Source organism: Talpa europaea (assembly GCF_964194135.1).
Source record: "Talpa europaea genome assembly, chromosome: 9".
Lineage (NCBI taxonomy): Eukaryota > Metazoa > Chordata > Mammalia > Eulipotyphla > Talpidae > Talpa > Talpa europaea.
The window spans coordinates 69736539-69759310 of record NC_140076.1 but is presented as its reverse complement, the minus strand read 5'-3'; the positions used below and the strand labels follow the sequence as shown (position 1 = coordinate 69759310).

The 22772-nt window shown below is 49.4% G+C and overlaps 2 protein-coding genes across 2 annotated transcripts; both read left to right on the top strand.

The window, feature by feature from the left end:
* Positions 1-13371: 13371 nt before the first annotated feature.
* Positions 13372-20394, top strand: F12 (coagulation factor XII; the record flags this gene model as incomplete). The annotated part of the gene is made up of 13 exons (XM_084242372.1): positions 13372-13428; positions 13793-13850; positions 16599-16698; positions 16852-16922; positions 17191-17301; positions 17429-17560; positions 17762-17866; positions 18015-18180; positions 18268-18837; positions 19054-19190; positions 19284-19433; positions 19992-20140; positions 20227-20394. The coding sequence occupies 13 exons, from the start codon at positions 13372-13374 to the stop codon at positions 20392-20394; spliced, it is 1974 nt and encodes a 657-aa protein (XP_084098498.1).
* Positions 20395-21505: 1111 nt separating this feature from the next.
* On the top strand, positions 21506-21991 carry PFN3 (profilin 3; the record flags this gene model as incomplete). The annotated part of the gene is made up of 1 exon (XM_084244224.1): positions 21506-21991. One exon carries the CDS (start codon positions 21506-21508, stop codon positions 21917-21919), a length of 414 nt encoding a protein of 137 aa, XP_084100350.1. The 3' UTR covers positions 21920-21991.
* Positions 21992-22772: the final 781 nt, after the last annotated feature.

Below are 22772 nucleotides of genomic sequence, written 5' to 3'. Positions count from 1 at the left end.
GGCCCGCCTTCGCTTTTCCAGGGTTTGTAGGGGGCGCGTATGATATCCTGGGCCTCCTGAGAAGCGCCTGGAATTTGCTTGGGCCATGTGTCCCGCCGTATTTTTTTGGGTCGGTCCATCCTGGAACGCACGTATCGGAAACTGGAGAGACCCGGAGGAGGCTGGCGGCCTCCCCAGCAGCCCCGGACGCTCGGGTCCGGCAGCCGCAGGCGCCCCCGTCCTGCCCCCGCAGCCGGATGTTGTGATTCTCTCCACCCACACGGCCTCGCCCGCCCTCGGCCTCTGCTGCCTTATAAGGCAGCACTACCAACCCAAGACGTTGATGTGAGCTCACGCCCATTGCACAGGTGGGGAGCTGAGGCGCCTGAGGGCCAGTGGCTGGATCCCCGCCGGAGACTAGAGAGAATATAGGCCGAAAACTTACAGCCAATCAGCACCTCTGGCTCATCCTCTCTCCTTCCACCCGCATTTCACACTGCAGGAAACCGAGGCTTGCCCAAACTCAGCGAGTAAGGCAGAGCCTAATTCAACTAGGTTTCTTTGCTCCCTATCCATTCATTCATCCAAAAATACAGAACATTCGTTTTGTGCGTGGCAGGGAGCCAGGTGCTGGGCAATAACGAGGTGTCAGCAGATACCTGCTTACATCCAAGAGGTTTATAGGAGAGACTCCTGTAAATAAACAGAATGGTCTCAGAGAATAAGTGCTATTAAGACAGAATAGTGAGGGGGAAAGTCTCAGTGTATGATCTGAGCAGATCCAACCACACAAAAATTTGGAGGAACAGAATTCCAAGCAGAGGCAACAGGCAAGTGCGGAGACTCTAAACCTAGAAAAAATTTGGTGTATTCACGGGTCAGGCTGGAAGCCCAAGGTCTGGGATGACATGAAGGAACAAGAGCACCAATTCCATCACTCTAGGCTTTGTAGACCATAGCAAGGAGTTTGTTTTTAAGTGAAATATGAAACCCTTGGAAGGATGGTTTATACTTCAAAAAGGTAACTCCATAGTTATAGTAGACTTTTAAGGGGCCCAGAGTTGAAGATGAGAGAGCAATTAGGAGGCTACATAATTCCAGGAGAGAGGAATGGATATTTGGATCAATAAGGTGACAGTGAAGGAGGCCTCCCTGGTGGCCTAGGGATTAAATCTCAGGGCTATCACCGCTGCAGCCTGGGTTCGATCCCCAGCCAAGAAGCTAACCCACATATGGCACAGCAGACCTCTTCTGTGTCTTCTGCAGCGCCCCTAAGCAGTGTTCCTGCTCTGTCTCTGGTAAATCCTCTCACCTCTGGCACCTCTGGCCTACACCCCAGTTCTTATATGCAATAAATAAATCTTTAAAAAAAGGGGGGGGCGCCCTGGTGGTGCAGGGGATTAAGCACAGCACTGTGAAGCTATTCACAGCTATTGCAGCACGAGTTCAATCCCTGGCCAGGAGGGTGACCCACATAGCGCAGCAGACCTCTCCTGACTCACCTGCTGCTCCCCTCAGTAGTGTGTTTCTCCTGACTCACCTTTTCTGTTCCCTAGTCTGTCTCTGGTGAATCCTCCCATGCCCCACACCTCTGGCCTGTAACCCAGTTCTTGTATGCATAAATAAGTCTTTTTAAAAAAAGATGACAGTGGAGATGATTATAGGATACATTTGGGTATAAAGAGAAGTGCCTTGAAAAGGGCAGGTACCTCATTTAGTGGAAGCTTTGTGTCCAAGTGAATGAACACTTGGATGAAGTGAGAATGTACAGATTTCAGAGGTAATTGGAGTGGGGAGGGAAAGAGCCTTCTGGAGGGAAGGCCAGTGATGTTAAAGCTGTGTAGAAGAAGGTGGTAAGGGCTCATACATTCAGCCCCTGCAGGCAAAGCACTGGGCTAGGTTTTTAGGGGCACATTAGGGCGAGTATAGGAGCAAGAAATGAGACAGAGAGATATAGATCTTGGAGGTTGGAGGCCAGATAAGGAATTTCAACTTCATTTTGAGGATAGTGGGGAGCTGTCAAGGGTGTTTTAAGCCAGGAAGTAGTGTGATCAGCTTTGCCCACACAGAAGGCTCGTGGATGGGGATAGGGAGCCAGGGCTGAGAGAGAGTGATTTAAATTGACTTGTAGACACCATTTTGGTGCCCAGGACCTGACTGTTCCTCTAGTATGGGAAGAAACATGTGAAATGCAGGACCTGTCTTCCATCAGGAAAATCAGAGAGCAAGCAGAATTTCTTCTCCAAGACCACTGATAACTGGAGCATGTTTTCAATGCCTCCAATTAGGCCTTTGAATCCACATCTGAGACACCTTTTCACATTCATTATGGAAGCAGTGGATGGGGAGGGGGTGGCTGGATGGGGAGGGGGTGGCTGTCAAGCCCAGTCCTTCCTGGGGTTAGGAGAGTCAGCAGGAGCTGAATTCAGTCCCTTGTCCCCCCTAAGTTGCCCAGAATTGGTTTCCTTGTTTACAACCAAGTATCCTGAGTAAGTCAGGCAGGAGACTTTTTAGGAAGAACCATTAGAGAGGAATGATGCTGTCCTGTGCTAGGGCAGTGGTCAAAGGGTACAGACAAGTAGCCAGACTGAATGCTATGGTGAAACTGGGAAGATCCGGGGATTGATATGCGGTAAGGAGAGGGAGGTGCCTCTTGCAACTCTCAGGTTCTGGCTCTTCAACCATCCTCCACCTACAGCCAAAGTGATCCTTATTAGAAGGGAAATCTGCCCCCAACCATGTGAAACATGCATTTCTAGACATTTATCCTACAAATACAATTGCACTCAAGCACATAAAAGTTCAAAAAGATGAAAGGCATTCGTTAAGTAAAATTTGGTCTTCTCCTATACAGGAATACTATGTGTGTGTCTCTCTCTCTTTTTAAAGAGATTTATTTATTTATGCATACCAAAACTGGGGTATAGGCCAGAGGTGTGTGTGTGTGGGGGGGAGGGTTGTGAGAGGATTCACCAGAGACAGAGCGGGGAACAGAACAGGCAGACTGACTGAAATACTCTGCTGAGGGAAGCAGTAGGCAAGTCAGGAGAGGTCTGCTGCACCATGTGGGTAGCTCCCTGGCGGGAATCGAACTCGTGCTGCAATGGCTGCGGATAGCTTCATAGGTTGCATTTTAACCCCTTGCGCCACCAGGGAGGCCCCCTATGTGGCTATCTATTCAAAAAAGTATACAGGTGTTTATCTTTTTTGAATGCTGAGTAATATTCCATGGTATATATGTACCACATCTTCTTGATCTAGTCATCTATTTTTGGGCATTTGGGTTGTTTCCAAAGCTTAGCTATTGTAAATAGTGCTGCTATAAACATAGGGGTGCAGGTGTTCTTTGGAATTGATGTTTCTGTGTCCTTTGGGTAAATACCTAGGAGTGGAATTGCTGGATCATATGGAAGCTCTATGTTTAGTAGGTCCAGAAATCTCCACACAGCTCTCCATAGTGGTTGGACCAGTTTGCACTCCCACCAACAGTGCAGAAGAGTTCCTTAAGGGATCATGCTCAGCGAAATAAGCCAGAAAGAAAAAGAAAAATACCGGATGGTCTCACTCATAGCAGGAATCTAGAAAACTTAAATAAAGGACCAGGAAAATGAATAACTATAAGAAAGTGAAAATCAAAATCAACAAAAATCTATGAACCAGAGACACTTTTGGGGGGGTGGGTGGAGGGAGGGGAGGGATTGGGGTCAAAATGGGGGGGTTGAAATTGTATGGGGAATATAAAAATAAAATTTATTATAAATAAATAAATAAATAAATAAAAATATACAGGTGCTCTTCCTGTGCTGATATAAATAATCTTCAAGATATATTGCTAAACAAAAACAAAAAAAGCAAAGTGCAGAATGGAGTGTAAGGTTTCTTATTATTTGTGTAAATAGGATCAGGAGAGGCTGGGCTGGGCTGCAGTAACACATTTCAGTGACTTTAAAACAACAAAAAGTTCTCGCTCTAGTCCACTACAGGTGAGCGGTCACTCAGGGACCCAGGATGATAGGGCCTCCCTTTCAGTTTGCTCTTCTACATAGATGACAGTACGAGATGTGGTGAATCACACAGTGGCCCTTAAAGTTTGCACCCAGAAGTGATGCAAACCACTGCTGCTCATGCTTCATTGGCCAAGACGAACCACATGGTCACAACTCACTTGAAATAGATGGGGAGGTAGCGCCCCTGCTAAGGCAGCTTGTATTTTGCAAAGACGAGCAAAGTATCACTCCACAAGCATTTCTGTGATGTCACCTTACCACCCCCACATCAAGAGATAGGGTCTCGTTTCCTTGTCTTTAATTCTGGTCTGGGCTTCGTGACTCTTGTTATCAGCAGCACATGGTAGAAGAGATGCATAACAAGCCTGAGAAAAGGTCACCTACTCAGAAAAGGTCACCTACTCAGTTGTGCCTTTTTTGTAGTACTTGCCTTCCAGAAACCTCTCTGAGATGTTCGTGCAGAATCAGCAGTCAAGCTATGAGAAGCCCAGACCTAATGTAAAGGCCCTATGTAGGTGCTCTGGTTCACAGTCCCAGCAGAGCCCAGCTTTCTGGTCTTCCACCTGAGCACAAGAGTCATGAATGAAGAAGCCTCTGGATGATTCCATCTTCCAGTCATTCAAATCAGCCCCAGCCACACAAATATCACCAGCTGAAACCTGGTGTTGTGGCATGGAGCCAAGCCATACCTGCAGAGCCCTACCTGAATTCCTGACCCGCAAAACCTATGAGCACAATAAAAAAGTTGTTTTATGTCACTACATTGGGAGTGGTTTATTTTGCAGGAATAGATTCCTGGTATATGTCTGGAAGGAGAATAGAATTGGAAAGAGTAGCAAGTACCACAGACAAATTTGCTTATATGTGCATGGACTGCCTCTGGGAGCAACAGAAGGCCTTGGAAATATTGTGCATCACTACCAAGAGTAATTAAGTAAGTGGCTGGGGATGGGGATGGGAAGAGGCTTTTCATACTATATACACTTTTAGACTCTTCATTTTATAGCATGTGACTGTGTGGCTTATTTCTCAAATGGGCAACCTGATCTGGTCACTCCTCTCAGCATCCTCCAGGGGCACTAGAGTGGACTCAAGGGCTTCCTGGGGTGGACTGGTTGGTCTAAGGTGGCCCTATGACCCTCTCCCCCTATCCTGGTAGTCACGCCCTGCTGCAGTCACCTTCACCCTTGAGCATGAGCTGGATCTGATACTGTTTTTTTTTTTCTTTAAGATTTATTTATTCATACATACAAGAACCAGGGCACAGGCTAGATGTGAGGGAGGGTGAGAGGATTCACCAGAGACAGAGTGGGGAACAGAACAGGCAGACTGAAATACACTGCTGAGGGGAGCAGCGGACGAGACAGGAGAGGTCTGCCCCACCATGTGGATATCTCTCTGGCTGGCCGGGATCGAACCCGTGCTGCAGAGGTTGAGGACAGCTTCACAGTGCTGCAGTCAACCCCCTGCACCATCAGGGAGGCCCTGGATCTGATACTGTTACAGAGCAACCCCAACCGGAAATGGGATGGCCTGGATGCGAGTCCTCACCTACGTGCTTAAAGAAAACTCAGGACAGAACCCAAGGGCAGGCATACAGAGAAAGGTTAATAAAAGGGTTATTTATTGATACAAGGGAAATGATAAGAAAGGAACCATGCATGTACACACACACACACACACACACACACAGAGACAGAGACAGAAAGAAAGAAAGAAAGGTTAATTGATCAAACATCCTACTTACAGCACTAAGACGGAACCCCAGGTGCATGCTGAAGGCAGGCAAAACCAAGACCCCTGAAGGCTCACATACATTCGATTTTGTACCAAGCACAGCTGCTTAACTCCACCCTTACTTCCCAGCAATCCCCACTTTGAAAAATCAAGAGTCATGGCAGATTCATGGCATGATGGGAATTGTAATCTTCAGCACCTGGGATCTCTTTGGCATGGAGGAGGGGGTGGAGTCCGTAAAACTTTAGTTGGTGGAGTTCATTCAGGACATACTATTCCCCCAACAATACCTCACTTCTAGTGAAAATGCAACAGAATATCACTGCCAAGATTAGGTTACTCAAAAAACAGCAGCTTCCTTGTTAGGCACTGCCTCTCACCCTCTCACTGCCTCATTGTGAGGGAAGCCAGTTGCCATGTAGTGATCTGCCCTGTGGTGAGGCCTGCATAGCAGGCAACTGAGGTCTTTGGCCAACAGCCTTGTGAGTGACCTTGGAAGTGGCCCTTCTCTCAGTGGAAATGACCGGAGCCTAATGAGACACTCTGATGCAGAGGCTCCCAGTTAAACAGTGCCCAGGCTCCAACCCACAGAAACTGTAACATAAGAAATGTTAGCCAGAAAAGAGACAATAACCAAAACAAAGAGAAACTCCACCAACTAGGAGAAAATTTTTGCACACAACACTAATGATAAAGGAATGATCACAAAAATCTACAAAGAGCTGACGAGACTCAACAAAAACAAAGAAAATAATCCAGTCAAAAAATGGGCAGAATTGAGCCTCCCCGGTGGCGCAGCGGTTGAGCGCTGCGTTGCGAAGCTGCCCGCAGCCTCTGCAGCGCCGGTTCCATCCCCGGCTGCTCCCCGGCCACTGGAGGAGGGTCCCACATGGTGCGCAGACCTCTCCTGCCGCCCGCTGCTCCCCTCAGCAGTGTACTTCTGGCCTTCTGCCTGCTCTGCTCCCCGCTCTGGCTCTGGTGAATTCTCTCACCCTCCTGCGCTTCTGACTGTACCCAGTGCTTGTATAAATAAATAAATAAATAAATAAAATCTTTTTTTTAAAAAAAGACTTCAATATCTTAAAAAAAAAAAAAAAAAAGGGCACAATTGCTAAAAAGAAACTTCTCCAAAGAAGAAATACAAATGGGGCCTCCCTGGTGGCGCAGCGGTTGAGCGCTGAGCTGCGAAGCTGCCCGCAGCATCTGCAGAGCCGGCCGGTTCCATCCCTGGCTGCCAGGAGAGGGTCCCACATGGCGCATAGACCTCTCCTGCCACCCGCTGCTCCCCGCAGCAGTGTACTTCAGTCCTTCTGCCTGTTCTGCTCCCCGCTCTGGCTCTGGTGAATTCTCTCACCCTCCCACACTTCTGAATGTACCCAGTGCTTGTATAAATAAATAAATAAATCTTTAAAAAAAAGAAAGAAATGTTTATTTAAAAAAAAAAAAAGGAAATACAAATGGCCAACAGGCATATGAAAAAACGTTCAACATCACTTGCAATCAGGGAAATGCAAATCAAAACTACAATGAGATACCATCTCACACCAGTGAGAATGGCACATAGTAAAAAAACTAGCAACAACAAATGTTGGTGAGGTTTGGAGAAAAAGGAACTCTCCTGCATTGCTGGTGGGAGTGCAAACTGGTCCAACCACTATGAAAAGCTGTGTGGAGATTCCTCAACCTACTAAAGATAGAGCTTCCATACGATCCAGCAATTCCACTCCTAGATATTTACCCAAAGGACACAGAAACATCAATTCCAAAGGGCAACTGTACCCCTACGTTTATAGCAGCACTATTTGCAATAGCTAAGCTATGGGAACAACCCAAATGGCCAAAAATAGATGATGGATCAAGAAGATGTGGTACATATATACCATGGAATATTACTCAGCATTCAAAAAAGATAAACACATGCAGTTTGCAACAACATGGATGGAGCTGGAAGGGATCATGCTCAGCGAAATAAGCCAGAAAAAAAAGAAAAATACCGGATGGTCTCACTCATAGCAGGAATCTAAAAAACCTAAATAAGGGACCAGGAAAAAAATAACTATAAGAAAGAAAAAATCAAAATCAACAAACAACTATGAACCAGAGACACACTATGGGGGGGGTGGGCGGGGAAAGGAGGCATTGGGGTCAAAATAAGGGGGTTGCAATTGTATGGGTAATATAAAAATAAAATAAAAACAGGAAAAAAAAAGAAATGTTAGCCAGTTAGCTTCTAAATATGGGGACAGCTTTGTTATTTATTGTTAGCAGCAATGGATAACTAATACACTGCCCAGTAAAATTAAAAATAAGACACAATCTGGTAATCATTTCATAATATATGTAAATCAAAACCATCATGTAGTACACTTCCCACGTATACAGTGATATGTGTTAATTATTTCTCAACAAAACTGAAAAAATAACAAGCCCCAAACTCCTCCCCAACATTATCTCACATGCTTCTACATCTTGTCACACTGTGTAAAGCTCAGACACACACTGACCCTCTTTCTGTATCCACCTGGATTTATGCTGTCCACTACAGGGACACTACCCACATGTGGCTATTGAAATTAATTAAAGTGAAAAAAAGAAAAAATTCAGTTTATCAGTCACACTAGCCACATTTCAAGAGTTCAATAACCACCTGTGATGGTGGTCACCATATTGGACAACACAGAAACTTATCAAACAGCACTGGTCTGGAGGAGGGAGTGGCTTATGTTTGTGCAAAGGTTTCACAGAGACAGCTTAAATAACTTGGAGAAAATGATGCCACCAGCGAAGGAGGAATGAAGAGAGTGGCTGGGGGCTTCTGACCCTCCTGACTTGTCCTTAAACACCAATTCTGCAACCTGTTGAATTCTGTGCTTCATGTATCTGCTAGAGGCCAGTGGGCTTTTTGTGTATCCAGGGGCAAAGATCTCCGCCCCAGCTGTAGAAAGAATCCAGGGCAAGGAGATAGTATCTTTCTGCTCTGGGCCAAAACATTGAAGGAAGAGATACAGATGTGTGAGGAGAACTGGGGTAAGTATGAAAATTTGCTAAGAAGGCAAATAAGTGCAGGTGGAAATGTTTCTTTGTAAATGTCTATAGATTGAATGCAGACCTCATGTCAGTCTATGCCCTTTTGCATGTATTTCCTTTCCACATCTCAACAAATCTACCACAGTGTGAGTGCTCATCCCTCCCTAAGAGACATGGTTCAGAGAGCATTAAGGGTCTGAGAGGTTGAACCTCCGACCTATGACCAGGCCAGAGGTCAGTGGCCAAAATGGGATCCGGGGACTCCCTGGTGGCACAAGGGGTTAAGCATTCAGCACTACAAAGCTATCTGCAGCCACTGCAGCAAGAGTTCCATCCCTGGCCTGGGAGCTGACCCACATGGCATAGCAGACCTCTCCTGTCTGGTCTGCTGCTCCCCTCAGCAGTGTATTTCAGTACATATGCCTGTTCTGCTCCCCACTCGGTCTCTGGTGAATCCTCTCAACCCCCTGCATCGCTGGCCTGCACCCCAGCTCTTGTATGCATAAATAAATACATCTTTAAAAAAAAAAAACAACAACAAAATGGGATCTGAAGTTTTCCTGGTACAATTTCATTGCTCTTTTTCTTCCCCAGTCCCTACTTCTAACTTGGGGAGGTTTGCAGGAAGAGTTTTGTTTTGTTTTCTTCTAGGAACTTTCTGGTAACATGTGAACTCTTGCACTAGTTAGAACTTTTGGTTCCACTAAAACTGGCTTAGGCAAAAAGGGGGAATTTATTGGTTCAAGTGACAAGACAGTATCTTTAGATCCCAGATCTCAGAATTTGTCTTTCCCACATTCTGACCTGTGTTGTCTTTATTCCCAAGCAGGTTATTCCTCTGAGATGGAGCCAGAAGCCCCAAGCTCACGTCTAACAATATGGCAACTTCTAGGGAAAGACAAAACCCTCTATTCCCTCTATTATGATAATTCCAGCAAAAAACCTGGGGCTACTTTTCAGTGGTTTGATTTGGGCCAGCTGTTCACTTTGAACCAGTTACTGAGGTCAGAGAAAGACCTGATTCCTCAGGTCTAGATCACATGCCCACACCCTCAGCTAAAGGTTGGGGTTAACTTTATTTTATCCACTTGATGGAATGAGTATGGATCCTCACCCAAAGGCATGTTATTTATTTATTTGTTTGTTTGTTTGTTTATACAAGCACTGGGTACAGTCTGAAGCGCGGGAGGGTGAGAGAATTCACCAGAGCCAGAGCGGGGAGCAGAGCAGGCAGAAGGACCGAAGTACACTGCTGAGGGGAGCAGCGGGCGGCAGGAGAGGTCTGCGCGCCATGTGGGACCCTCCTCCAGTGGCCGGGGAGCAGCCAGGGATCGAACCCGGGCCGCAGTGGCCGCGGGCAGCTTCGCAACCCAGCGCTCAACCGCTGCGCCACCGGGGAGGCCCAGAACTTGGATTCTTGATGACATTGTTAAACAAATGAAAGTACTATCCCTGAACTCTAGATCTCTTGTGATGTGAAACGATTAATTTGAATTTCCTTATTGCTTAATTACTTAAGCTTGGTTGTGCAAAGGCATCCAAACTAACTATATGTAGCAGGCTCAGGGCACAAGTGGTACTATGCCAGACTACAACTCTTCTCCCCATTCTTGTGTGGCCTCCTAGGAATTCAGAGTCCTGGGAGAGAGTACTCACTGGCCAAATTTAGTTTCCTGTGGCAATATAGTAGGGAGGTGGTAATCTGGTCCACTAGCCTTCAATAGTGGGTGACAGTCACTAAAATTTATCAGTTGAACACACAATGGAGTAGGGGTGCACCCAAATAGAAACTGGGAGACCAGAAGAAGGGGAAATAAATGTTGAGCATCCAATGTCCACTTTTGGTCCCAATGAAATTCATGACTCATGTCACTTTCCTTACAAAGCATCCTGTGCTTGCCCTGTTCCTCATCTGACTCCTCATCTGTCTTTGAAGCTATGCCATTTACTCTGCCTGGAAGGACTGTCCTCCCTTTCGCACCTGTCAACCCCTCTCATTGTGAAAAGCTGTCAAAGGCCCTTTCCATTCAGACGGAGAGCTGGCTTCTCACCAAGAGGAAGGAGCCAATGTGGGACTGGCCCTGGGCCACGGTCTGTCTCAGGTGCAGCCAAGAACTGGCAAAGGTGCTTACTATGGAATGCTCTCTTCTACATGTCTCATAGTTTTGCTTTCATCGTGGTCCCCCCCCATCATATCTTCTTTATTTCTCACACCAAAATATACTTCCATCAAATAAGTCATACAAATCATATACTTTTTCTAGATAATAAAATGGGCTTAACTCACTAATACATCGTAGCAAAATAATTCCCAAAAACACTATGAAGGCAAGATAAATAATCTCAAATAAAACAGGGGAATTACATTTAAATTATTTCAGAAATAGGCTATCACAATTATGGCTCAACTCAGAACTGAAACATCAAAGTATAGAAACCCATATAAGAAATCATAGAATTCTGAATACATGGCTAAGTTCTTTCTGGGAGAATTTACCCACCATAGATGACTCAACATGGTCTTAATAACTGGCACATCAATATGTTACCTTTGCAAACAATCATTGAAAAGGCACCTGACCTCCTACAATCCTCCTCTTGCTGTGTTTCTGTTCTGGGAAGTCATCCCCAGCCTGCCTGTATTCCTGTCTCCAAGATGCACACTTTTCTCTTCTGTCTTCCTCTCCCACAGATGACTGTCAGTTAAGACTTCTTTGTTTGAAAATGACCAAAGTCCTCTCAAATTGCTGTTATTGATACATGTAATTGAAAACTCTTGAGGAAATTTCTCATTTCCAGACTAATCAGGATCAATCCTCCTGTATTTGTTAGCAAATGCTGGGTAAGAACTTACCCTAAAACTTATGGCTTAAGACACCCCTAATCAATGACCATTTCTCACAGTTTCTGAGGTTCAAGAATTTCAGAGCAACTTAGGGTGGCATTGACTTGAGACACCAAATGGCAGCCACCATTTCTGAGGTGATTCATTCACGTGGCTGTTGCTGGCAAGAAGCTTTACTTTTCCCCCACGGGTCTGTGTGCAGGCCTACTTGAGTGTCCTCACAGCATGGCAGCTGGCTTCGCCCAGGGCAGGTGATCTAAGAAACCAAGGCAAGATATGCAATGCCTTTTGTGACCTGAATTTAGAAGTCAAGCACCATCACTTCTGCCATATTCTATTAGACACACAGAACTTCTGTGATTCAACATGGGAAGAGACAATAAAACACACGAATCCTAGGAGGTGAGACTCCCACGGCACCCCTCCATCTTTCCTTTCCCACTGTGTAGGCTTCATTCTCAGGCAGGTCATGCCCAAGCAGTGGCAGAGATGGCCATCATTCTTAGTAACTCAATGGGAAGAAGGCACCCCTTCCCCCAAAGTGTTGGCAAAAGTCCCAAGCCTGACACTGATTGGCCAAAAGGTATATGTTTACCCCTGAATTAATCCCCGCAGGTCTAGAGATACTGGGTTCTGATTGGCCAGACCCAGGCCACACTCCCCCAGTTCTAGAATTGAGTGTAGATTTGCCATCACTGGAGGTACCCATGTAAGGAAGGAAGGGGGATTGATCCCCAAAGGTAAAATCAGGTGTTGTTGCTAACCAAGGTATTGGGCAGGAAAAACAAAACAAGTCCATCCCATCTCCCTCACTAGTACGCCAACTGCATATTGTATTGACCCATGGGATCATTTGCTTTCTTTTCTTGCTTTATGTGGTGGATAAAAATCTAAGATGGCCACTAAGTGGTCTAAATAGTCCCGCCCACTGGTGTATGCATACTTGCTCCTAGCTGTTCAACCAAACTCTAACCTATGCTTCCATGAAAGAATGCTACGATGTAATTAAGGTCCCAAATCAGCTGACCTTATAACAGGGAGATTATCCTTGGTGGGCCTTACCTAATCAGGTGAGCTCTTAAAAAGGATGGGGTTCTTCCTGGCAAAGGAGAGGAGTACTCAATGTGGGGGGAGAATGGCCCTATTTGATATCCAACAAAGACAGGGACCTCAGTCCTACAAATGCCAAGAACTGAATTCTGCCAATGACTTGAACTTGTGAGTGGATTTTACCCACAGGGCCTCCAGAGAACTCAGCTTTGATCTCAGTTTTGTGATATCCTGAGCACAGAAAACCCAGTCACGCAGGACGACACTATCAACATACAGATTTATGAACTAATTACTGGGTATTGCTTTAAGCTGAAAATTTTGTAGTAATTTTTAGGCAGTAATAAAAAATGAGTACACTACCCCCAGGATTCTAAGATCCCAAAGTAGGGAGCTTCTCCAGGATCACTTACCCTCCTCATTCCCAAAGAACACTTAAGACAAGAGGGTTCCTCTTCCTGCTTCCAGTCCCTTTATCTGGGAATGAGATGGGGTGGGGAGACCCCTGCTCTTCATCATTCAACCCCTGCCTTCCAACTCCCAGCTCTCCTGCCCTAGAGGGCTTACCAAGGAAGCCACGCTGCTTGGCATTCTATAACTAGCTTGTGCCCCACCAGGCCCAGGCAGGCAGCCCGACCAATCTCCGCTCCCCAGGCCTCAGGGACCTTTGACCAACTCAATTGATCTGGACTCCTGAGCAGGCACTTGGACCATCGGACAGACGCCATGAGAGATCTGCTATTCCTGGGGTCCCTGCTGGTGAACCTGGATTCAGCGCTGCTGGTGAGGATGGTGGGAAACAGGAGGATTGTGCTGGATGGCCCTGGGGGGCCTTACCACAGCCTTGGCCTCTGGCCATGACCTGTGGGTCCAGGGAACTAGGTTTATTTGCAAAGGTGAGGCCAGCCCACAAGGCCCAGGCAGCAGGTTGAGATCATGAGCACTGGTGGATATGAAGGCACAGCCTGCGATTGTGGGGAAGAGGGATCTTGGAGAGACAATGGGAGGAGGAAGATTGTGTTCTGATCTTATGAGGAAATTTCTGCACTTCTGGCCTGTGAGAAGAACTAGAAACAACCATGGGATCAGAGGCTGGTTATGACTTTCTGGACAAATTCCCTGTTCTCTCCCCTCCTCCCCCATGTAGACTCCACACTGGCGAGCCCACAAGGAGCATAAGCAGGTAGCGGGTGAGCCCACAGTGGGTAAGTAGCCTGATTCTGCCTCCTAAGATACCCTTGGCAATATGTCTGGCTGGGGTGCACAGATCGCTGATCTTGGACCCTTGGTGCGAGGGAAGGGACCCTGAAGCACTCTTTACTCTCATCCCCAGGCTTTTCTGGCTGGTGTAAAGATCTGAGTGCCCACTGTATACCAGGTCTTTGAGCCTATGGGCTCAAAGGACCCAGTGCGATAGTGAGCTATGTGGTTCTTGAAGGCAGACCTTGGGCTGTGACTGTTCAGTTCAGCTCCTCCAGGCTTCCTGAGTTTCCCAGGCTCCCCCCTCCTTTTCATCTCACAGGCATCAGTCAGGCTGCACAGAAGCCAGGGCCCTCGATAGACAAGGAAGGACCAAGAGCCAGGATCTGGAATCTAGATGCCTCTAAATACTGGTTTTGTCACTTATGAGCTAGGTGACTCTGGGCAAGTGACTAGGCCTCCCCAAGCTTCAATCCCCCTATCCGGAAAATGGGGCTGCTAGTTATAAACCCTGTAGGGTGGTGGAAAAGGAGAAATGACTCTTTAATCCATGAGAGATATGTAGCCCCCCAGTCTAGTAAATGCATGGTAAATGCTTAACATATATTTGTGTCTCTTATCAAGTTCCCTTTAGATGAGGGATGACTGCCGTCACCCTTCTCAAATCCTACCATAGCTCCCCATTGCCTTCATTCTTCCAGGCACTAAACATTGACCCAGAGTTGTGACCTAGATGGAGCCTGCCCTGGAGAGCTGGTCTGGTGGGTTTGGACCCAGCCTCTGAGGATGGTCTTGAGGTCCGGAGGCCCAGCATATCCAGTCCTGCTGGCCTCAGCCTCATCTCACCAGCCCACCTGCTCTCCTCCCTGTTGCCTGAACCAACATATGTGTCCCACTCTGGCCTAATCACCTATTTAGGGTCCCTCCTCCTCTCTGTCCATCTCAATCTCATGGCCCCCTCTCTTCCTTAATTGCTCTTCCCCTGGTTTGCCCTGCACCAGGTGCCAGCACGCCTTTAACAACAAAATAATAGCTAATGCTCATTGATAAGTACAGTGCGCCAGATTCTGGGCTGTGTTTGTAGGCATTATCTCATTTAAGCTTCACAACATCCTTCCAAAGTAGATAAAGCCAGTTCCCATGATTCATGGTAGTCCTGTTCTATAGTCAGCTTGAAGACTGAAGTAGCAAATACTGACCCATGCTCCTAGAGGAAATATAGGGGGAGGTTCCTATGAGCTCATTTTCATCAACTGTCAATAGATAACCTTGCTTTATGTGTGATTCTGTTCAAAGACACCTTACATAATATATCTTGTTCATTCATTAACATTGAACTCATGGTCCATGGCTCTAGAACTCATCTAACAAAACTACATTCCCCATAAGGCATGTCTCAGCCCTCCCCATGTTGGGGGTCACATATGACAGCGAAAACATCTACCGAAAGCACAACACCTGAAAAAGGCAACACTAAACAGACAGTGAAAAGGGTGCTTGCTCACAGGGAGAGAGCTGAAGCTAGAAGCAGCACATCCCTCCTCCCATTCCCTTCCCCTCAGCAGGGGACATATGCTAAGGACAACTTGAATTTTTCACTGCTCTGCGAATGTGTGTGAATGACCATGACAGCACCTTGAGTATTGGTTTGGGGGTTACAAATAAATGTTAGCAAGAAGGCACATTTGCAAATACAGAATCTGTGAGTGATGGTCAATTGTCTTATTTTAAAAAATAGTGAGAGCAACACATTTTTATGGTAAGAACTTTAGAAATTACAGAAATGCAAATGAAGAAAGAAGTCCTACAGTCCACTATCTTCCAAAAACCACTTACAAATTTTGAACACTGCCCCTTCTAGACCATTTTTGTTGATGTGATAGGACCAGACTGACATGCTATTTTTAACTTGCTTTTCTTCACTTAAAATCAACAACTTTCTCTGCTAATATGTTTACAACCTTATTTAATATATATTTATATCATTATTAAAACAAATTTTTTTGCGAACTACACATAATGTAAAGTTTACTATGTTAACCATTCTTAAGTGTACAACTCAGTGATATTAAGTATATTTTATTGCTGTGCAACCATCACCATTGCCCATCTCTAGAACTCTTTGCATTCTGCAAAACTGAAACTCTTTTACTATAATATTATTTTTAAAAAAGATCTATTTATTTATGCATACAAAACCGGGGGCACAGGCCAGAGTTGCTGGGAGTGAGAGGATTCACCAGAGAGAGTAGGGAGCAGAACGGGCAGATCTACTGAAATACACTGCTGAGGGGAGCAGTGGGTGAGACAGGAGAGGTCTGCTGGGCCATGTGGATTGCTCCCTGGCCAGCCGGGAATCGAACTCATGCTGCAGTGGCTGGCGATAGCTTGACAGCACTCTCTTTAACCCTTGCGCCACCAAGAAAGCCCTACTATACTATTACTATTGCCATGTCACAGATGAGGAAACTAAGGCTCAGAGCGGCCAAGTGACTTCAACAATCAATAAGTATAAGGTGCTCTAGTCAGTCCTCTAGAGCTACAGACTTGCCCATGCTCGCACAGCTGGTGGGTGGTGGAGTAAGGAATCCACTCCTGCTGTCCCACCCCAGAACCCAAGTTCTTAAACAAACACTGATTTGAAAGCATAATGATCTTTTTGAGGGTTCATCCTTCTCCCACCCAGATCGTGAGGGGTGGCGTCTGGGCAGTGGGTACAGGGAAAGTCGTCAGAGAATGTGTTATCCCTGCAGTTCTCACTGTCACTGGGGAACCCTGCCACTTCCCCTTCCAGTATCACCGGCAGCTGTACCACAAATGCATCCACAGGGGCTGGCGTGGCCCCCGGCCCTGGTAAGACTACCCAGAAGGGGTTGGAGGAGGAACCCTTTGGACATGGCCTCTCTCCATCCTTCTGCCCAAGGAACCCTGCTTGGAGGGGGTGGGGGAGATAAGGGAGGGTGGCTAATCCCCTGGGCAGAAAAGGGAAGCCTTATCTTTCTACAGGTGTGCGATCACCCCCAACTTCGAGCAGGATCAGCGATGGGCATACTGCCTGGAGCCCAAGCAAGTGAAAGGTGCCACACACTGCCCTCTGGGGTGGCCCAGGGCTCTCCGCCCAAGCCCTCCCATGCCCCATTAATCTCTGAGTATTATGAGACTACATACCCAGGATTCTGGACCCATCTGACCCCCTCCCTGCAGGGGGAGGAGTTTTGGGAGGGTTAGCTCCATTTTGTAGGTGGGTAAACTAGGAAACTTGGGTACCAAGGTTCAGGTAGGGGCCTGGTGCCATCTGTCTGATTCAGGTCTCCCAATCTTCTTCCCTCTGTGTTCATCTCTCAGACCATTGCAGCAAACACAGCCCCTGCCAAAACGAAGGGACCTGTGTGAACATGCCAGGCGGCCCACACTGCATCTGTCCTGAGCACTTCACCGGCAGGCACTGCCAGAGAGGTGAGGGCCCCGGGAGGGGCTCTAGGGAACAGAGGCAGCCCTGGGCCTACAGAAGAGGTCCCTTGGCACAGTCCCAGTCTCTCCTGATACCCCAGCTCCCCTTGACTAGTCCCCAACCTGTCCCCAGAGAAATGTTTTGAGCCTCAGCTTCTCCAGTTCTTCCACGAGAATGAAGTATGGCACAGAGCAGCGGCAGCAGGTGTGGTCAAATGTCAGTGCAAGGGCCGGGGTGCCCAGTGCAAGCCACTGCTCAGCCAGGGTGAGTGAATGGGGTGGTGCTGACCCAGGAGGAGAGCCTAAGGGGGGGAAAGGAGGGAACGGGAGGGGAGGGGAGGGGAAGGGGAGGAGAAGGGGAGGGGATGGAGGGGGGGGGGAGGAGGAGGAGGAGCAGGCCTAGTGGCCTGGTAGGAGCAGCCCTCTTCGGAGGGGTGGGAGAGGCTCAAAGTGCTCCTTCTCCCAGTCTGCCAGACCAACCCGTGCCTCAACGGGGCGCGCTGCCTAGAGGCAGAGGGGCACCGCCTGTGTCACTGCCCTTCAGGCTATGCCGGACCCTTCTGCGAAGTGGGTGAGTGGTGGTCCTGGGGGAAGCAGGTGCCCAGACCCCGCGTGGGCAAGGCTCGTGGAGAGGAACGAGGGAGAATGGGGGAAGTGGCTGAGAGGCTGGCGGGAGACCTCCTCACCCCCTGGCTGCTTGGCGCCACGTCTCTCCCTAGACCTTGAGGCGAAATGCTACGACGGCCGAGGGCTCAGCTACCGCGGCACGGCCGGAACTACGCTCTCGGGCGCGCAGTGCCAGCCGTGGGCCTCGGAGGCCACCTACTGGAACGTGACTGCAGAGCAAGCGCTGGACTGGGGCCTGGGCGACCACGCCTTTTGCCGGTGCACGGGGTGGGGCCGGGCGACCCCTCCGGCACTGGGTGCTCCGGGGCTCCCGCGCTCTAACGGCGCCCCTGCTGGTGCTTGCAGGAACCCAGGGAATGACACCCGCCCTTGGTGCTTCGTGTTCAGCGGCGACCGGTTAAGTTGGGAATACTGCCGTTTGGCACCGTGCCAGGTCCCAGCCCAGAGGACGCCTCAGGTTTGGATTCAGGCACAGGACTCGGGACCTCAGGACTTCCCCTTGCCTCCGCCTTTGGTCCTGCAGGAGCCTCAGCCCACGAGCCAGAACCCGCCGCGGTCCCCGACCCCAGGTAGCTGGGAAGCGGTGGGAATCCGAAAGAAGAGAGCACGCCGAGGCGAGCTAAATTTTGGCCGATCGTGGGTCTCCCTGTGCTCAGCCTGGGATCCTCTCACATCCTTTCAAGTGACACACAAGCAGCCGATTAGCCTGACCAAGACCGGCAAGGAGGACCAGGTCGGCTGCGGACAGCGGCTCCGGAAACGGCTGTCCTCGCGGAGCCGCATCGTCGGGGGCCTGGTGGCGCTCCCCGGGGCGCACCCCTACATCGCGGCGCTGTACTGGGGAAAAAATTTCTGCGCGGGCAGCCTCATCGCCCCCTGCTGGGTGCTGACCGCGGCTCATTGCTTGCAGAATCGGCGAGTATCTGCCCGCCCAGCGCCTGCCTGGGACCCTAGATGCTCTCTCTTTGGTGCCCAGCTTTCGCTCTATAGCCGAACCCCGTGCCCGACCCCCGACTCCCCCTCCCTTCCCCCTTCTCTCCAGAGCTCCTCAGCAGGAAGCTGATACCCGGGAAGGAGCTCGGGAACGGAGAGCTCCTTCCACCGGAACGGCTTCCTCTTCGACACCCGCAGGCCAGAGCCCGAGGAGCTGACGGTAGTGCTGGGCCAGGACCGCCATAACCAGAGCTGTGAGCAGTGCCAGACACTGGCCGTGCGCACCTACTACCTGCACGAGGGTTTCTTGCCCACTACCTACCAGCATGACCTGGGTGCGTGAGGCGCCCCCGCGAGGATCAGGGGAATGGGTGGGGAGAGCGCTAGAATCCCAGAGCCCGGGTCTCACTACTCCTCACCTGGGTTAGCACTGCTGCGCCTGCAGGAGAGAGCTGACGGCAGCTGCGCGCTCCTGTCGCCCTACGTTCAACCCGTGTGCCTGCCAAGTGGTGCCACCCGCCCCACTGAAGCCCGGGATACGCTCTGCGAGGTCGCCGGCTGGGGTCACCAGTTTGAGGGTAGGCAGAACAACCAGAGGTGGGTTGGGAACCTCTGGTTACCAAGGTATTCATTCAAGAAGCCCACAGCTTTGATGTCACCATAGACAGGTGGTGTGGATTATGGTAGGTTGTGAAAACGCACAGGGTCCTTGTCTCTGCAGTCTGCTTTTCCCAGGAGCTGGAGGGTCCTGAAATTTCCTGAAGGGTACAGGGAGAATCACACTTTCTCTTGGTTCTCTTGGGAGGCTAGGTTGCAAGGGCTACCTAAGACACTGGCCCCAGGGTGAGAAGCTGGTGAGTTAGTTGGGGAGTAAGGTTGTGAGACACTGGATGCTAAGTGAGCATGGGATCCCAAAGCAGTCCTGCTTCCACCAGGTGCACTCAAATTCTGGCTCCTCTCTGGCTTCAGTTTCCTTATCCATGAAATGGTGCTAACCACAAATCCCTCCCTCTCCAGCTTGCAACAAGGGAGGCAGGAGCTTAGGTGGTTTTGGAAGAACCTGGTGCAACCAGGTACATCACCTGGGTGGCAAGCCAGGTCTGCAGGGGTGCCAAGAAACCACTTTCCATTCACAGGGGCACAGGAATATTCCACCTTCCTGCAGGAGGCGCAGGTGCCTATCCTCTCTCAGGAGATCTGCTCTGCCCCCTACGTGCATGGCTCTGCCTTTATCCCTGGCATGCTCTGCGCTGGCTTCCTGGAGGGCGGCACTGATGCATGCCAGGTGAGCCCATGGGCCTGCTTGTTGTACTCCCTGTATCAAGTGCAGATCCCAGGCCAAGGGCACTGAGCCACATGTTTCCAACCCAGGGTGATTCCGGGGGTCCGCTGGTGTGTGAAGAGGAGGCCACAGGGCACCAGCTTATCCTGCGGGGCGTTGTCAGCTGGGGCTCGGGGTGTGGTGATCACCATAAACCAGGTGTCTACACTGATGTGTCCAACTACCTGGACTGGATCCAGCAGCATACCACCTCCTGACTGCCCAGGGACTTCTCTTTTCCTCCTGTGCAACTCTGGAATGGGAGGGTGACTGGGGCATGATCGCAGAAGGCAAGGATGGTGTTCCCTCTTCCTCCACTCTCCAGTACTGCCAGCCCAGTGCCGGGCACCATGTATGTACTCAATAAAGTGCTTTGAAAATGCTTGGGAAGCACAGCTCTTCTGGGGTGCCCTCTGCTCACCAATGTGAAGATAGTAAGCTGAACATCTCCACACCTCTCAGAGAACAGACTCTATTAAGATCTTTTGCAAGACTCAGATTCATGCCCAGCTGACATTTACTGAACCCTACTGTGTACAAGGTGAGTTTATGTGTTATGCCTAAGAAATATACTAACATTTAAAGTTTCTAGAGCAACAGTTCTCAATTTTGACTGTACATTGGAATCACCAAGAGCGCCTTTTGAGACTATGCCCAAGATCCAACCTCAGACCAATTAAATCAATATCTCTATGGATGAGGTGTAGGTAGAGGTATGTTTTTAAAACTCCCCAGGTGATCCCATGTGCAGCTGAAGTTGAGAACCACAATTAGAAATGCTTAACTTAACCTTCCCCCCCAACTCCATTGCATCTCAAAGTTTGGTCAGCAGCAGCCTCTCCAGGGAGTATGTCAGAAATGCAGGTTCTCGGGTTACATCCTATAGTACCTAATCATAAACTGAATTGGGGGCCAGAAGTGTAAAAGCGTGCCTGAGAGTCTCATGCTCCTAACATTTGAGAACCGTGGTCTGGGGGTGGAATGGTTACCAAGTCGAGAGGTCCTGTTGGCCACCCTTGGCATCTTTCTTTTCATTTTTAAGCCCATGTGTACTGCGCTTGCTGGAACATTTAAGTTGGTTTTTCGAGGTTTATTCTGACCTATGCGATCCCCTCCCTCCTACTAACTAGAATATCACCAGGCTTAAGATGAGAACCAATTCCCAACACCACGCCCCACACATACACTGTTCAGCGCAGGTAGCAGCTCTGTGACGTCACCATACCTCAAGGTCACAGCCCCACCCGCTTGAGGCTTTGTGCTCTAAGCGCGCAAGCTCTGTGGGACATCCCTCTTAAGTGCAAAGTGAGGGGCGCACTCGGAGCCAGAATGGGCGACTGGAAAGGTTACATCAGTGCAGTGCTGCGGGACCAGCGCATCGACGACGTGGCCATCGTGGGCCACTCAGACAATCGCTGCGTGTGGGCTTCGCGGCCCGGGGGCCTGCTAGCGGCCATATCCCCGCAGGAGGTGGGTGTCCTCACAGGGCCAGACCGCCGCACCTTCCTGCAGGCGGGTCTAAGCGTGTCCGGCCGCCGCTGCTGCGTCATCCGCGACCATCTGCTGGCGGAGGGTGACAGAGTGCTGGATGCGCGCACCAAAGGGCTGGATGGGCGCGCCCTCTGCGTGGGCCACACGCCGCGCATGCTCCTTGTGCTCCTGGGCCGACGCGGCGTGCACGGGGGCATCCTCAACAAAACAGTGCATGAGCTAATCAACGCGCTCCGCGCTCAGGGTAGCTAGTGGGACCCCCAAATCGCCCACAGGGCAGTGGTGCTGGAATAAACTCTGACGTGGGCTTGGCCAATTCGTCCTCTGTTTGCACAGTGGGAGTTGCAGATGAGGAAACCAGTTTCCCTTGAAGATTCCTGTGGAAGGGGTAACTAGTGGATCTGATATTTTGAGTAGAGATTTCCACACTCCTGTGCCCTAGACCTGGCCTCCTGTCTATGGGTTCCCTGTAGAAGCCTCTGGTCTGATTCTCCAAGCCAGAGTCAGGGTGCCGTGGCCCATTCCCCACATCTTACGGCTGAGGAAGAGGCCCAGAGAGTAACCTTAAACCCTCTAGCTCAGGCCTTAGCATCCTTTCTCTACCTCTGTACAGAACAAACTGCTTCCCTCCCACAATCCTTCCACACCCCCTCCTGGCTGGAAGTCAGTGTACTTTTCACCTCCTCCCCTTGGCACCAGTCAGCATTAACAAGGGTGGCAAGTGGGTGACAGGGTGAGGTTGGTACTTGGAGAGCAACTCCTGGACTCTTAGGCCCTTGCACCTCCTCCTCATATACCTCAAAATGGGGGTCATGTCCAGGAGCACCACAGTGGTCTGAGGCCCTATAGCCTTCCTGTGCCCATAGGGTCCAAAGGCAACAGTGTACCTGGACTAGAAGGAGGAACTTTGTCATCTTCTATCCCTTGACCTTGCTCAGCTCCAGAAGCCCTATGCAAAAGAGCAGTTGAATTCTGGGATTGGGGCAGGGTGTGTATGTGTGTGTGTATTAAATGATGTTTGATTTATTGCCCAAAGGTAGAAAACAAAGACAGGAAGAAGGGTGACTGGGCTCCCGTTCCCAAGCAGTGGGGCCCAGGGCATGGC